Source organism: Caenorhabditis remanei, chromosome X (genome assembly GCF_010183535.1).
Source record: "Caenorhabditis remanei strain PX506 chromosome X, whole genome shotgun sequence".
Classification (NCBI taxonomy): domain Eukaryota; kingdom Metazoa; phylum Nematoda; class Chromadorea; order Rhabditida; family Rhabditidae; genus Caenorhabditis; species Caenorhabditis remanei.
In genome coordinates, this window is record NC_071333.1 from 20,719,801 (window position 1) to 20,735,035 (window position 15,235).

At 35.9% G+C, this 15,235-nt stretch overlaps 5 protein-coding genes across 5 annotated transcripts; 3 read left to right on the plus strand and 2 right to left on the minus strand.

The window, feature by feature from the left end:
• Nucleotides 1-994: 994 nt before the first annotated feature.
• GCK72_026155 (uncharacterized protein) lies at nucleotides 995-2,796 on the minus strand (the record flags this gene model as incomplete). The annotated part of the gene is made up of 2 exons (XM_053736692.1): nucleotides 995-1,198; nucleotides 2,785-2,796. 2 exons carry the CDS (start codon nucleotides 2,794-2,796, stop codon nucleotides 995-997), a joined length of 216 nt encoding a protein of 71 aa, XP_053580258.1.
• On the plus strand, nucleotides 2,662-5,118 carry GCK72_026156 (uncharacterized protein; the record flags this gene model as incomplete). The annotated part of the gene is made up of 4 exons (XM_053736693.1): nucleotides 2,662-3,441; nucleotides 3,745-3,896; nucleotides 4,725-4,938; nucleotides 4,987-5,118. 4 exons carry the CDS (start codon nucleotides 2,662-2,664, stop codon nucleotides 5,116-5,118), a joined length of 1,278 nt encoding a protein of 425 aa, XP_053580259.1.
• Nucleotides 5,119-8,175: 3,057 nt separating this feature from the next.
• On the plus strand, nucleotides 8,176-9,032 carry GCK72_026157 (uncharacterized protein; the record flags this gene model as incomplete). The annotated part of the gene is made up of 4 exons (XM_053736694.1): nucleotides 8,176-8,465; nucleotides 8,519-8,615; nucleotides 8,667-8,824; nucleotides 8,867-9,032. 4 exons carry the CDS (start codon nucleotides 8,176-8,178, stop codon nucleotides 9,030-9,032), a joined length of 711 nt encoding a protein of 236 aa, XP_053580260.1.
• Nucleotides 9,033-9,136: 104 nt separating this feature from the next.
• GCK72_026158 (uncharacterized protein) lies at nucleotides 9,137-9,879 on the plus strand (the record flags this gene model as incomplete). The annotated part of the gene is made up of 4 exons (XM_053736695.1): nucleotides 9,137-9,231; nucleotides 9,278-9,610; nucleotides 9,670-9,753; nucleotides 9,807-9,879. The coding sequence occupies 4 exons, from the start codon at nucleotides 9,137-9,139 to the stop codon at nucleotides 9,877-9,879; spliced, it is 585 nt and encodes a 194-aa protein (XP_053580261.1).
• Nucleotides 9,880-10,916: 1,037 nt separating this feature from the next.
• GCK72_026159 (uncharacterized protein) lies at nucleotides 10,917-13,958 on the minus strand (the record flags this gene model as incomplete). The annotated part of the gene is made up of 11 exons (XM_053736696.1): nucleotides 10,917-10,951; nucleotides 11,231-11,305; nucleotides 11,353-11,472; nucleotides 11,517-11,615; nucleotides 11,667-11,822; nucleotides 11,869-11,929; nucleotides 11,982-12,056; nucleotides 12,108-12,422; nucleotides 12,515-13,038; nucleotides 13,714-13,803; nucleotides 13,850-13,958. The coding sequence occupies 11 exons, from the start codon at nucleotides 13,956-13,958 to the stop codon at nucleotides 10,917-10,919; spliced, it is 1,659 nt and encodes a 552-aa protein (XP_053580262.1).
• Between the last annotated feature and the right edge of the window lie 1,277 nt (nucleotides 13,959-15,235).

Consider the following 15,235-nt stretch of genomic DNA (forward strand, 5'->3'; position numbering starts at 1 on the left):
ATTTTCTTCTGAACACAAAAAATGCTTAAAATTGTGTCTACAATAAGTTCCCGTTAAGATTTCATTCCTAACTCCTTCAGGAAAAATTTTCGAAAAATATCGATTTTTCGATTTTCCTAGGTACCCAGGTGACGGACCCGGCCAAAAAGTATCCCAATTTACTGAGGACACTTTATACTCTTTTTGGTCAAAAGGATTGGCAAATCGGAGATGGTCAACTTTTTTCGGGTGAACATGGTCAGTTGATCGATGCTCGAACGACTCGGAGAGTGCGTCGTAAACTGATTGAAATATTCCAGAATTCACAAAACATCTAGAAGCTACGGCTCACTTCAACTCCCGCTCAACGATCCCATCCGAAGATGTATACCGGGGAATCGGTTTCCCTGTCGTTTTCCAACAAACATCAACTGCAGAACTGATTGTTTTTGTACAATATCTATGGTGCCTTTTTCTGATAAGGAAAGTGAAAGTTTGGAGAGTCACTGAGAACACAAAGCATCCAGTGTTGTCTTTACTTTTCATATTTCGTAGCCAGTTTGACATGGATTTTGTAGGATCTGATCAATTAATTCAATTAGAAATTATGTTTTTCTAGTAAGAAAACGTGTTTTATCAAAAATAAGAATATTTTCATCCTTCCGTCTTTATTTCTATCAGAAATATATCAGTGTTATGAATTCCTTTTTGGGCATTAGAAAAAAACAGGTACATTATAACCTGAATTTCTACCGTGTAGCTATTTTGTTGCTCATTCATTCATAATCAAGTTTTAAAAAGTTTTCTGAAATATCAAATTTATTGATGAGTTGGAAAAACTATAATTCAAAGTTACTGAAAAAAATATGAAATGTAAGAATTGAGATTATCAGAAGGAGAAAAAAGACGAGAGGAACAAATGTTGAAATTAAAAAGGAAAAACAAATCAAACTTGAAAAATGAAGACTATGAATAAGATGTAAGATGAAACATTATTTAGATCTGGGAGAAAAAATTAATAGTTGGATGAAGTGCTGGTGCCGGGTTGATTGTCGGCTGACTGATCCATCCCTCTGCTCGCTGCCTCTTTTGTTTCCTCATCAGCATCGTTCTCGTAAATGGAGTCTTCCTGCTGTCCGTAGTTAGAGAAACGGTTGTAGTACATATGATGCTTTCTTGACAAGAAAACGAGGAAAGCATTGAAGCCAATAGTTGTGAGCTGGAAATCGAACCATTTTTGAAAAATTACTATAAGTCTATGAAGATAAATGATCATTTATGACTCAGAAACCACATAGGAAGTTCTGATAGTCCAAATCTCAAAACCGACAAATTGATCTTTAAATTATTCTATTTTTTTTAACAAAAAATCACTACCGTAAAACTTCTAACAGAGGTCCCCCAGCGGAGTCTCTTTTACGCGATATATCTTTGTTTTCATAGAAGGTATCAAAAAGTTGCCAACAAACAAAATATAGCTGAATATTATTGAAATAATTCTTCAGTTTGAAAAAATTTCATGGCTATCAAGACAGTTGAGATATTGTGCTTCAAGTTCATGCAACCGGGGGCACCTCTTTGTGAGGTTATACTGTATATGTTATCTAAGTTCTCGCTAATGTCTCATTGCAAACATTTTATTTTTCTTTGAAAAACACCTTCTTGTTGGTATGATTGTTATCTTCACCCAGACATGCACTATGAATGAATAACACGTGATTCTGTTAGACTCATCCAGGCTGCCCCCTCTTCCGCGCCAAGAGAACATAGAGAAGGAAGAACATTTCAAAAAAAACGTCCTCAAGTCAACACATTCGTCGAGGCCTCTTTCTCTTCTCTGTTTCGCAATGGGTTGGCTCTCTGCGTCTCTTGTCGGCACATAGTGTTTCCCAACTGACCGCTCTGGCCGCTGCCCGGCTGCCCGGCTGCCCCGACGGTGTTAGTTTGAATTTCTCCAACACCCGCCATTCTCCCTTTCCCCCTTTTTTCTTCTTCTTTCTTCGAACGTTGACAAGTTATCACGGAATAGCGGAGAGAAAGGTACTTTGTTATGTTATAAAATATTGAACTGAAGTTAAATTATTACTGTTGTAGACGTGAAGACTGATTTAGTTCAACGTTTTAGAGTAAAAATCCGTTTTAATGAAAAATGAGGAATCGAAAAAGTTCAAAGTTGATTTCTCCGATAACTTCGATTATTTTCATGTGAATTTAAGAAAATTCAAATAAACATTCTCACATTCTTTCAAAAACTCCAACGGCTTGTTTCTTAGAGGAAAACGCCGGTTTTTTTGAGTTTTGGGATCGAAATTGAGCTTTTCATAAAAACTAGACTCAAATCGAATCATCTTAGCAATTATAAAAACTGAAAGGGAAAGAAATAATTATAGAATTTTGATTTGACCCCTCTTTCCTCTTTTTACTCCTTTCCCTCTCTCCTTTATTTATTTGGTCCTCCAATTCTCCTTCAATTTCCTGAATGTACTCACCAAATCCAAATTAGGCTAACCAAAATGCACCTGCTCGTGAAAGGGCGGACCGCGAGAGAAATTGTGTGATATCGACATATTTCGCATGCTACGTTTCTTTTAAAACACAAAATGCTAAATGTTCTTCTGTTTTTCTCTTTTTTTCTCTCTCCCTAACTTTTTTTTTCTGATTTTGAATGTTTCCTGTTTTCAGATGGAACCCCTCTTTGAAGTCGGAGAGGTGTTCGTCTGCCTCTTCGAGAAGCAGCACCCATATGAAGCAAAAATGATTGGAATGAGAGAAGAGAGAGGTGTTGACCACTACGTCATCCATTACATCGGATGGCATAAGCGACATAATGAAATCATTCCGTTCGGGGAGGAGGAAGGAAAAATGTTCAAAGGGAACCTAAAGCAGTTTGCCGAGGAGCATCCGGAAATCGAGATCCCAGCGGATGCACACAAAGGAGCAAAGCGTGGAAGAGCACCAAACCCGAAGAATTTGGAAGGAGAGACGAGTATTGAGAAGAAAGATGAGGGAGGAGAAGAAGAAGAAGTTGAGAAGAAGAATGATGAGGAAGAAGTCGAAGATCGAGTCGAGGACGGAGTAGAAGAGGTAGTAGGACCAGTTGAGAACGTAGTAGAAGAAGAAAAAGTGGAGAAGAAGAAGGATGAGGAGGTCGAAGAACGAGTCGTGGACACCGTCAAAGATGTAGGAGGGCCAGAAGAAGAAGTAGAAGTTGTGGAGCAGGTTGAGAAGAAACCTGAGAAGAAAGCTGAAAAGCTGAAATCAAAGAAAAAAGAAAAAGCGAATGTCGTTGTGAACGATCAACCTCCGTCAGTCTTCCCAAAAAGTCCAGTTTGCCTGGATGCTCTGGAACCGCCTCTCTCCAACACGCTTAGAGATATTCTGGTCGAAGACCTGGACTACGTCAACAAATACTTTGTCACTCGCCTCCCCGTTGGTGTGTCAGTAGAGGATATCATGGTTGAGGTAAGTTAACGTTTCACAAATCTGCAAAATATGGGCCCGTCGGCTTTTTTCAGAACATTTTTTTAAATGTTTTGGAATTTTTGTCAAAAATAATCAAAAATCATTCGCACGCTTGAATTTTATCGATATGCAAAAACATAGTCGAATTTTCGACTTTTTTTGCAAAAAAAAACAATAAATTCAAATTTTCGAATTTTCAAGTGTTAGTACTGTTTAAAAGATAGTGAAACATAAGTTTCCTCTCGTTTATTATATAGATTCTAACGAAAATTTTAACAAAAATTCAAAATTTCCTTTTTTCAGTACAAGAAGCATCTTCAAGCCACCAAAAAAAGACAATTGAAGCAACTCAGGAATCCGGATATTGAGAAAAAGAAGAAAGAAATCATTGCGGAGACCGACAAGTTGCTTGCCACTGCTAATGGCATTGTCCCTATCTTCAACGCAGCGCTTGGGTTTGTTGAGCTTTTTTATACATAGATTGGAGGTTAGCGCCCAAAAAAAACGAGAAAATGTCGTAAAAACTGTAACAGTGGCGCACCTAGCGGTTCCTGTTCGGAGCGGCATATCTCAGTTCCCAGAGGGAATGTCAAGAAACTGCTAACAGAGAAAAGTTAGCTTAATACATCGCCAGTTGAAAAAACATACATATCTTTAAAGACAATCCAGATGGGATGCTCCAAAGTCTTCCTAGTGCTCCTCTATTATATTATTCGGGTGCTCCTCTATTATAGGTATTACGGTAGCTAACTTTGCACTTCCCCAGCTAAACAAGTATCAGATTCCCAAAATATCAAAGTGTAATAAGTTTGAAAGCGAGTTACAGCAACATGGATCGTTGAATAGTTTCAATTTTGTAAAAAGATGCAGAATGAACATAGATCTCCATTTTTGTAACTGTCAACATTTCATTCGGAACATTTCCTAGAAACTTATAGTTCCTCAAACTACTTTCTCTTCATTGCCAAACTTTCAGTGGTCTCATATAGATCGTCTGTAACTTTCTAGAGAAAGGATGTACGAAAAAGTTGTCAACTACAAAAATTAAGGTTTTGGCTTTGTTTATATGCCGAACCAAAATTAAAATTAAGGAACGTTTAGGTTCTCTGTGACGGGCTATTAAAGTTTCTAATGTAGACTGGAACTGCAAAACACTGTAAAGTGTTTAATTAGAGAAATGCTTAGAGTTCTGTTAAAAACTGTTTCATATTCCAATCATTAGTATTTTCTAACTTTTCATCTCAAACTCTTTTCTTCCTAATTCAATTTGTAAATTGTTTCAGATGCCACTTGTTGTATACAACGGAGCGCCAGCAGTACAACAAAGTAAGGAAGGAAGACGCCATCAAAAACAATTTCACATTCAAGGACATCACCGAGCTCGGGAAATACGATTTTCGACCATCAGAGCAGTACGGAATGGTCCATCTCCTTCGGATGTTGACAAAGCTCCCAGAGCTTTTGCAACTCTCTGATTGGAACGACCATATGGTGAATGTAATATCAAAATTTGAGAATTCAGACGCTCATTTGAACTTTTTTCAGCGTATTGCAATTGGCCTGAAGGATTTTGTCAAGTTCCTGCACAAGAACGCGTCGAAGTTCTTCACAGGAGCCAACGAGTACACCACACTCACCGCGGAGTATTTCCGGCAGCCACAAACTGTGGGAGATTAAGAATAAGGGTGATTGAAAAATTCTGACAAATTTCTGACTGACTTATTTCCTAATAGTAAGCATGATTTTTATCAAAAAATGTTTTCTCTTGTTGCTTTTGTGTTTCTTAAATAATTGCATCATATCTGATAAAAAGATATCTTATTTATCCCTGCAATTAACGTTGTTCTTTTTTATTTTATTGTCCCTTCATCTCACATCCCCATTCTCCGCAATTTATCTTCTCTGGTGTTCAAAAAATCTCATCGTTTTAACAATTTCCGTCCTTTCCATGATCCCGATTTTACTGTTGCTGTCTAATTAATAGTAATTTTTCTCTCTTTTCTGTTGAATAAACCTATTTTTCCCAAAAATTGAATGAATAAATATCTGTCAGATTCAATATGAAAACTTGGACCTTTTCATCGCGAAGCCCACACATTCCTTTCACCCTTTGTTTTTCTAAAACTCTTCTCTCTCTACGAACACCCGCCGTCTTCCATCCACCCTGATCAATTTCTCCACTACACGCCATGATCCAAAGTGTGTCTCCTCTTCCACTTACCCCCCTTACCTTACCTTATCGTGTCGCTATTTCTAATTAAACCTTTTTCGGAACAAGAAACACCTACAAGCCATCAAGAAGACAATATTGAAGCTGTTTAGAAACCCCAACATCGAGAAGAATAAGAAAATTATCATTTAAAAGACCAACAAACAGAAAACGACAGAGGATGGCACTATTTACCACTTCAACGGCCCGCGTTGGTTAGTTTTAGTCTTTCATTGCCCGATTCACAACAAAAAATAAGAGGAAAACAACAAATAGGAGGATAAAAAGGGTAACGATGTAGGAATCTGTATAAAAAAGGAAGATAGTTGGTTCTCAAAAAGAAAAACTAGCATAGAAGAGATTCCAAACGTGTTGCCCGTTTCCGTATTGCTCCACATCATAAAAAGATACAAACCGTTCTCTGAATGTAGCTAACTTTTAGAAAATAGCAAATTTTTAATTACACAAACCTAAAAGAATCAGTTATTGAAAAAAATTAACTAGGAAAAGCTTGAGAGCACACCCCAGCGTCCTTTACCGTTCGACCAACTCATTTTCGGTTAGGTATACAGAACGAACCTAGAATTCTAATTTTAATACCACACTTACTTGTGACGATTTGCTCTCAAAACGTATAGCTTTGCAAAATGTTATTATGATGAATATAAGTGTTTTTATCAACATTTTTTGTGATTATTACGAATTCAATAAAACTATTGCTTCTGCATTCTCTTCTTCATTTTTACAGTGATTCTTCGCAAATTTTCAATATAGCAGAAGGGAAATTAAGAGAACAACAATGAAGAGGAGACGACAACTCTTCCCACAACGTTCCCCCAGTACGTGCATTAAAATCAATGTTTCTGCCAACAGTTCTGAAGACGTCAAATGGGTCCCGGTACCATGAATTATTTGAACTAAACAGCCAATAAAACTGTCAAAGCATAGAAAAATCTGACGCTTTTTTTGTTTAACTTTTTTCCAGAACCGTCGTCTTATCTTGATTATAAAATATGCATAGTACATGAGATTTATTCAATTAAAAAACAATTTTAGACCTTGAAAATAATTCCACAAGACTGCCAATATCGTGGTAACAAGCGAAAGCGTAAAACAAAAAAACTTAGAGTGCAAAATAGAAAAGGGGAAAATGAATTTTTTAAATACAATGAACCAAATAGTGTTTTTATAAACAAAAACAAAAGAAACATGGTAAGAATTAAAAGAGAATAAACTTGCAGCAATGGATTTCATCTATCTAAAATAAAAAGAGTTATAAAAGTGTAGTATTTCTTCAAGTGTTTTTCAATATATGTATTTGTATACGCTTTAAAGTTTTTTCTGGTCTGGACAAGGTGGTAAGTACAGTATTGGGCATAATTCCAACAACTTCGGCCGTATTGGGTTGAAAAGATCCAACTTTGAGAATCCACATAACTTTCGATGGATTGCGCAGATCAAAAGTAAAGCTTCATTTTTGTAGTTGACAACTTTTTTGTGCGGGCCCTCTCTAGAGAGTCTCTAGGGGGGTCACAGCTCAGAAATCGCACTATTTTGCACTGAAAATGGTTGATTTGAGAGATATGTAATTTGCTAGAGAGTGTCCGTACAAAAAAGTGATCAACTACAAAAATAAAGTTCCAACTTTGATTGGTACGTTCCATAAAATTTTACTTGTTGGGACATTCAGTACCATGATATCCTATCAGCGAATATTTTCAACTGAAAAGGTCAAAGTTGTTAGAATTATGAACATTACTGTATTTTATTATCTGTTTCGTCAAAGTTTCCCAATATCTCATTTTCTACTGTAAGTGTATGCATTATACTTGTATTGTTATTCAAAACCTCAGTTTCAGCCACCTACACACTGTTTTCTGAAACTTAAACACCCATCCCACTATACGATTCGGATCACTGATTATAGCGAGACAGTCTGATGAAAACGAAACAGAAAACATAGAATAACAAGTTTCTAGACAGGAGACAAGTCCCAAGACATACGTAACTATGACAACCTGCTCATCGTAGAACACTACATATAACCGGTTATTATCTTCTTACTTTTTTCTCAGAATAAAAGCACCCCCGTTTTTAGATCGCCACTTTTTAGCACACGCTTCCTCTTTTTATATCAATCAATTAAAATAATCCTTGTAAGTTTTGTCGTACTCTAATCCATAAAAAGGTGCAGGTCTCTCCTTCTTTTTTTCGTATTCGTACCTCAAATCCGCTTCTAATCTGTTTTCCTTCTCCAGTCGGGTATTTCTACATGTATTCTGTTTTGTTACACTTTTGCTCTCTTGTCTCACAATAGATCTTATTTGTTTTTTCATATAGGTGTCTACAAACTACCATCACCTAGAACATGATAAATTTCTTTTGTTTATGTTTACATGGCTTGACTTAAATCATTTCTCATTCTTTACTGACCTTCAGTTTATCGCATAGAAGCTATTTCATGAAACCTGAAACTACTGTTTTTATTCCAAACAACTATATTTTCTCAACTATTTATTTTCAGAATGACCAAGAGACCTCAACAAGTTCTAGACCAAAACCAAAAAGAGATTATCCATTTATACAAGTTCATAGGCAGAAAATGCGACAAAGCAAGCACATTCCTTTGTTTGAGAACTCTATGTGAACTATACAGCCAACGGCCTCATAAGCCATTGCAATCCGTGGATGTTCTATTCAATCAATCTTATCGTGGCTTATTCAATCATGCAAATCTATCATGTTTGAGTGTAAAATGCAGACTCCAAGTCATTTATTTTCTCCGAATTCCAATTCATCCACAATTTTTTGATCGGTAATCTTTTAAACCGATATTTAAACGACAGTTGTTTTTTATTGTTGTTTCAGAGTGAAATATGATTTTGAGTTGCTTTTGGATGTAACTGGACGCATACGCTATGGCAAAGAGAAAAACAGACAATTCGTTCTAGGATCGCAAGACTTTGTAAGTATTTAGAGTTTAAGTTTGGGATATTTACAAACTTAACATTTTCAGACTCGACCATTACTGGAGTACGTGTACCAACATGACCTCCTGCATTTTATGGCAGAGTTCTGTCAAGATCAGAATCAGCCAGTCTCGGATAAGGAACTAGCGGAAAACTATGTTAAGAACAATAAATGTGTTCTACCAATAAGCGAGCTGATTAAACAGTGAGTTTCCTATAATTTCATATTTTATCATATTTATTTCAGAATAAATATCGTCAAACCGGCAATCCAAAAAGAGCAGAATTATCATTATCTCACTATAATAAAAATCTTATTTATGATTCAATACCCTGTGAATGATTATTACGAGAAGAAGTACATAACTGCAACAACATCATTCAAGACCACTTCATCTCTTTTTTCAGAATAAAACTACACGGACACCATGTGATTGAAAATTCATTACTATTAAAATTCCTATCAAAAGATAGGAGAATTAGCCTATCGATTCCATCAAACCCCAAAAATATTGTAATGCCAAAAGACGCGACAGAGTCTTTAATAGACCACTCTGGGTACACCAAGCCTGAGGGAAAGCCAGTCATGCAAAGAGCATCTAAACGCGAAATGTGAGTTGAAGAAATATTTATAAAGAACAGGTTCTTCCATTTACAGACCAACAAAAAGTGAAATCAGTTCTGAGGCTAGTGGATCACAGGAAGAAGATCCGCCTATATCTCGTTCCTCACTCAATGCTCCGTCAGTCAGACATTTATCACCTGGTGATCCAAATAATGAACCCTCTGCTAGTAAAAAAAGTCGAGTTGAACTCGAGGTTGCACAGAAATTACTACCAATCCATGATTCAGCGTATCATTCTAATGAGCAGCAACCACCTAACTGTCTACCTGCCAATCCTCACAATCCAGTCACTTCTAATTCTGAAATATTTCCTAAACCGGCGAACGGGTACAACTGGGAAATGTCGCATATTCAAAAGCATCATGTGTGAGTTTTGAGTATTTCATGCGTAGGTAATAATTTTTCATATGTACTCAATTTTACAGGAACACCCATGAAAATTTGACAGAAAAATGTATTTTACCGGATCATCCTGATCTATTATCACCAACGCCTATTGAGAAAATAAAGTAATAAAATATTTTCCATTGCCCATGTTCTCTAATTAACATGTCTTTTTCAGGGGGATGGCAACTAAAACAATACAATTTGCTACTGGAAGTATTATCGTCACAGATAATTGTTTAGAAGAATAACATGTGTTGAACCAGTTTGTGCCCACATTCATCTAATATGTAGCCGTGTAGTTTAATTTTTCAAAGTTATATAATTACTTTGTTTTTAAAATCATTTTTAGTTTTAAAGTACTGATCTTCCTTTTTTTCAAAAAAACATATGCTTTGAATAAATCTTTGACCTTAATTCGTTCACTTCCACATTCTCGGCACGCCTTTTTTTTTAATTTCTAACAAAGTCCATGTGTGTTTCATTGTCTTTGACAAAATAATTATTTTATGTTAAACACACAAACATAATGACGGCTTCTTCGAGATTCACACATCCGGATGATAATTTCACTTTAGACCTAGAATATCGCATCATACACAGGAGGATTTCAGAATTCAACCATTATTCATCTGTTCGAATTTCTTCACATGGATTACTCACGTCATATCATAACTCGGAAATGAAGGTGATTCTATTCTGAGAACATTTCTCCACTTATTGGATTTCAAACAACAAAAGATACTCCAAGTCATAAATACGTTTATATAATATGAAAACATTTTGATCACGCATTCAAAATCACGATGCAAAATTATTCTCATAAAACACGGGACGGAAAACAATTTTGATACAAAATAATGGATTTTTTTGAGAGATTATGATGATGCTTATTACTATGAGATCAGATGTTAAAGAGAATAATGGATTGAAAACCCACGAAGCTAGGTGATAGAAAATGAAAAGTAATAACTATAGAGTAAGTGAGACTGATAGGTCATGATAAAATAACTTTGGAATTTTAGAATTTTTAGAAAAGTGCATTCTAAAAAACTTTTTTTAAATATAATTGATTATGTTTCGTGCAAAACATATGTTGACGGTTGAAAAATCGTGAACTTCTTATCGATATCTTGTTGATGGATTTGTGTTGAGCAATATTAGGCAAGTTCATTGATTGAATACTGAAATAATAATAATTTTTACCTTATATATATGCCTATCGGACTGTACATCTACTGTAGCTCTCAAAAAGCTATCAACTTCGGCTGTTTGCAATGGAAAGTGACTAAGTTTGATACTGTAGTTCTGTAATCTGATTGTCTAAAAAACTCAATTTTGTATAGGCTGAACAGAGGGCAAATTGCACATCATTTTTGTAGGAACACTATCTTGAAAGTTACTGTTTGCCAATATAAAATGCTCCAAATTTTGCTAAAATGCTCTGAAATTAGTCTGTTTCAGGAAAAAATGGTTTTCATACTTATAAAATTCATAGTAGTGTCCACACAAAAAATGAACACTTAAAAAAATTATGCCCTATTTTTTAAAACAGCCGAAGTTGAAAACCTTGTTAACAGGTTATCTCCTTTGTTAACTCACCTATTTTAACTACGGGCTCGACAGCGTCTTCGGAATCTTTATCGATTTTGGATGATGATCCCTGGGAAACGTGTTCTGAAATGTATGTGTTAAACAATAAGACTTTTGAGTCTGTTACTCACGTGATTGCTCTGAAGTCGATGGGTCCGTTGATTCCGTAACATCTTCTTCAATCTTGGTTAGTTCAGAAACAGGTGTCTTGGTTGCTTGCTCGAACTTCTTTACTTTCCTTGAGGCAAACACTGAAATCATTACTATATACTCTTCAAGTTGACCTGTGTCTCACCTTTCTTTTTGGGAGATGAAGATTCCATCAGCATCTGTTTGTCAGGGCAGTCTGGTTTGACGGCAGACGACGTTGCAGGAGTTTCTTCTTGAGTAGCGACTGGAAGAATTGATCAAATTTATTTTTTTTTCTGCATGATTTATCGCTTACCAATTTCTTCAGAAGGTTCTGGAACATTTTCACTGGTAGCTACACCAATTTCAGATACTGGAGGAGGTGCAGCTGGTCTCACATTAAAATTGCTTGCTTCTCTTTGGGCTATCGCACGCTGGACAGCTATTTCCAGCGAGCTCAGGTGAGTACTTTCTGAAATATTTTTAGTCAGTTTATAAGATTTTTTAATCAAAATTACGTCTATTAGCAACATATGATCCATTCACTCTGTTGGAACGTGTTTTCACGTATTGGAATAGCTGAAATTGTTTGATTAAACTCTGAAATTTTAAAATGAAATTGGAAACTCACAGCTTTTGAATTGTTTTTGAACCTGCTCAAATCTTCGAGCGCCAAATCGAGAAGATGCGAACCTTGAGGTCCCCGCTGCAATTGTTTAGAAAAGATTGATGATTCAACATTAAAATCAGAACTCACATGATTAGAAGTGCAATTATGACCGGCTCTATCCATACACACCACATCATCAAGCCATCGTCGTACTTCTGAATCCGCATCCAATTTTTTCACCATTTTCGCGATTTTTGTTAATCGTTTGCCTGCAGCTTCTCTATTGGCGATTGATTCAGTTATTGTTGCTCCATTGGCTGTCGTTTTGTCTTGCGGTTTCAGTTTAGTGATTTCTTTCATAATATCCTCAACTCTTTTCACGTTTTTGACTTTCTGCTGTAGATCTTCCACATTTTGTTTCAAGGCGGCTATTTCTTCTTCTTTTCCATTAGTTTCCATTAGCTGTAGATAAAAATATGATGGTTATAATTGAAAATGTAATTATCCCCAAAAGAGCCAAATGTTCTTAAAATTTCAAAATCTTGCAAACTTACACTGGTAGAAAGTGCCATTTTGATAGAATCTAGCGTTTTGATCGAAAGATTCTTTATGTCCTCATAGAATTTTAGAAACGAGTCAGCATACGTAGCGGCAAAAACACATCTCCGATCCCGATCTTCTACTACTACTTGTCCTTGTTCCAGCATCCTTTCAAGCCTTGTAAATGTTTCAGCTGACAAATTGTTACACTTTTCTCTCGCTTTTTCTCCCTTTGAAAATGCGCTAGAACCCAAATAATAGGCCTCAGCCAGAAGATCTTTTCCGAAAATCTCTCCTCCTCCATGTTTGAGTAGAATACTGGGTATTTCGAATAGGGCATTCATAAAAAGCCAGATACTGTCATGGGCTTTTATTCGTTTGCCAATGCTTTTCAGCTTTCTTTTTGTTGACGCGTGTGTGATTTCGTCAAAGCACAAAAAAGTGTCAGCGAGAGTGGCGACGGCGCCCGCTTGCAAAGTGGCCGCAGTGACAAGAAGAATCGCTTCTCGCACAATTTTATTCAATGGTTTTTCTGCACCTGAAACTGGTTAACTTTTGACTTTTGATATCACAAATTGGAAGATATGGGTGGAACTAAAACGCCGATCAGAAATGTATCATGTTTTGCTTTTTTCCGTTAAAAATGCTATATTTTCAGAAGGTGTTATAAAATATTTTTTTATAAATCATGAAAAGTAGATTTTCATTTTTGTAGTTGACTTTTTTTGTACGTGCATTCCTAAGGAAGATGCCTGTAAAGTAATTGTTCCTGAAATAGCTTCATTTTAGTGCAAAATGGTGCGATTTTGAAGCTGTCCACCGAAAATGTTCATAATATTCTTTTGGAAATTTTCATATTAAAAAGTTCTAAACTACAAAAATGGAGCTCCGCTCATGATTTTTATGACACATTAAACATTTGCTTTGCAGAGCAATCAGTAATGTCATAATAGTCACTCAGAACTCGTTTTTCTATTATTATTGTTTTTCTTCTATTATTGCTAATGACTTACTCCCTCTTTCTTAAGATCAAAATATGATGGTGGTAGGCTATCATTTTCATTTTTTATTAGTTTTGAATAACTCATTTCTTGTTTTCTGTTTAAAAAAGATAATATCTATAAAGTCTAATCATAGACACTCAACTCCCCCCCCCCCCCAAAAACAGGTGACGATGAATTAAAATCAAAAATAATCAGTATTTGTAACTCACCACCATCCTCACTCGGTTGATCGGTATTTGAAAAATGAACGATTTCAGGGGAAGTTAATGTCATATCATCTGCCTCAAGGCCGAGTCCTTCTGAAATGTTTATTTTATAACCAAGCATGAAAACTACAAAAAAAACCTTGTTCCACGATCTGAACAGGTTGTTCAATTTCAAATAATCCTTCTAACTCATCATCGAGTATATCATCAAAATCATCGTCCATAAATTCGTCATCATCTACATTCATTTTATAAATCTGGAAAAAAAACTATTAGTGACGCGTCAAAATGTCGGTCGCTAATGAAAAAACAACAAAAATAAGTTAATGCGAGTTCAAGAAATCATTCAGACTTGCTGAAGAAACCTAGTTACTAAAATAGTTAGAGGAGAGGCGGAGAGGACGAGAAAGAAGGGACACCTCAGCAGAGCATGCATTCAGCTCTTGGTCAGAGCTTGAAAAAAAAACATGTAAACAAAAAAACCCGCTTTAGCCGGAATCGCAGACGGGAGAGAAGAAAAAAAGCGGCTAGAGAAAATGACCCCTTGGAGCTCCTGCTATATGATGAGGTGGATGAGAAAATAATGAATTGATTTTCATATTCATGTTCTGAAACTAAAAGAGAGGGAAAGGAAAATAGTTCTTGAAAAAAGGGGAAGCATTAACTCTCCATTAAAAATCTCATTTCCGGTTAGCTGCTTACTAAAGTTAGAAGAGGGAAAAAAAGGGATATGCGAGATTTTACTGATACGTGCTGACTAGAGAAGGATCCCGGGTCGAGATGGAGTTAAAGGTCGAGATGTAAAGCACTAGAACAAATATTTTGCACTGGTTTTGAATCTGTAACCCAATTTTGCAAAACGATTCTGTGAAAAAAGTTATTTGCGTTTTTGTGGCTTCTCAATGTCAGTGCAAAAATGGGCATTTTAAAGACTCACAAAATAATATTTTTCAGGTTTTTTTCAAATTTTTTTGTGTTGAACGTCAGAGTAAGCGTTTAAAAATGATATTGGCAAAGTTTTTTTTCAGAATTTATTTTCAGAAAAAAGAAAAGTCAGAAGAACTAACTGTTTTTATTGTGATTTTCAGTCAATAAGGTAAAGTAATCACTAAAAAATCAAAACTACTTTCGGAATTTTCACGTGGTCTTTATTTCATTGTCCCGTCATAAACAAAACAAACCACGTCAATAGATGGAGAGGGAAATGAAAAAAAAAACAATGGGAGCCAGAAAGAATCAAATCAGCTCATTTTCAACTAGCGAACATAAAATTAGGCATCTCCACACACGTGCACGTTGTCTGAGATTAGCTGTATCCAAAGAGACAACACAGACATATGTGTTAGTTGTGCGTTATCACACCATGTAATCTCACGTAAAGTGGAAAACACGAGAAAAAGAGAAGCGCGCTGTCCACAACATACTCTCGGTTGCTGAGGAAACGACCGCATAATCTCAAAGAGAGTATACCATATTAGTGAGAAGCCCAGACATGGAAGAAAGGAAAAGGAGAGGAGACACCTTG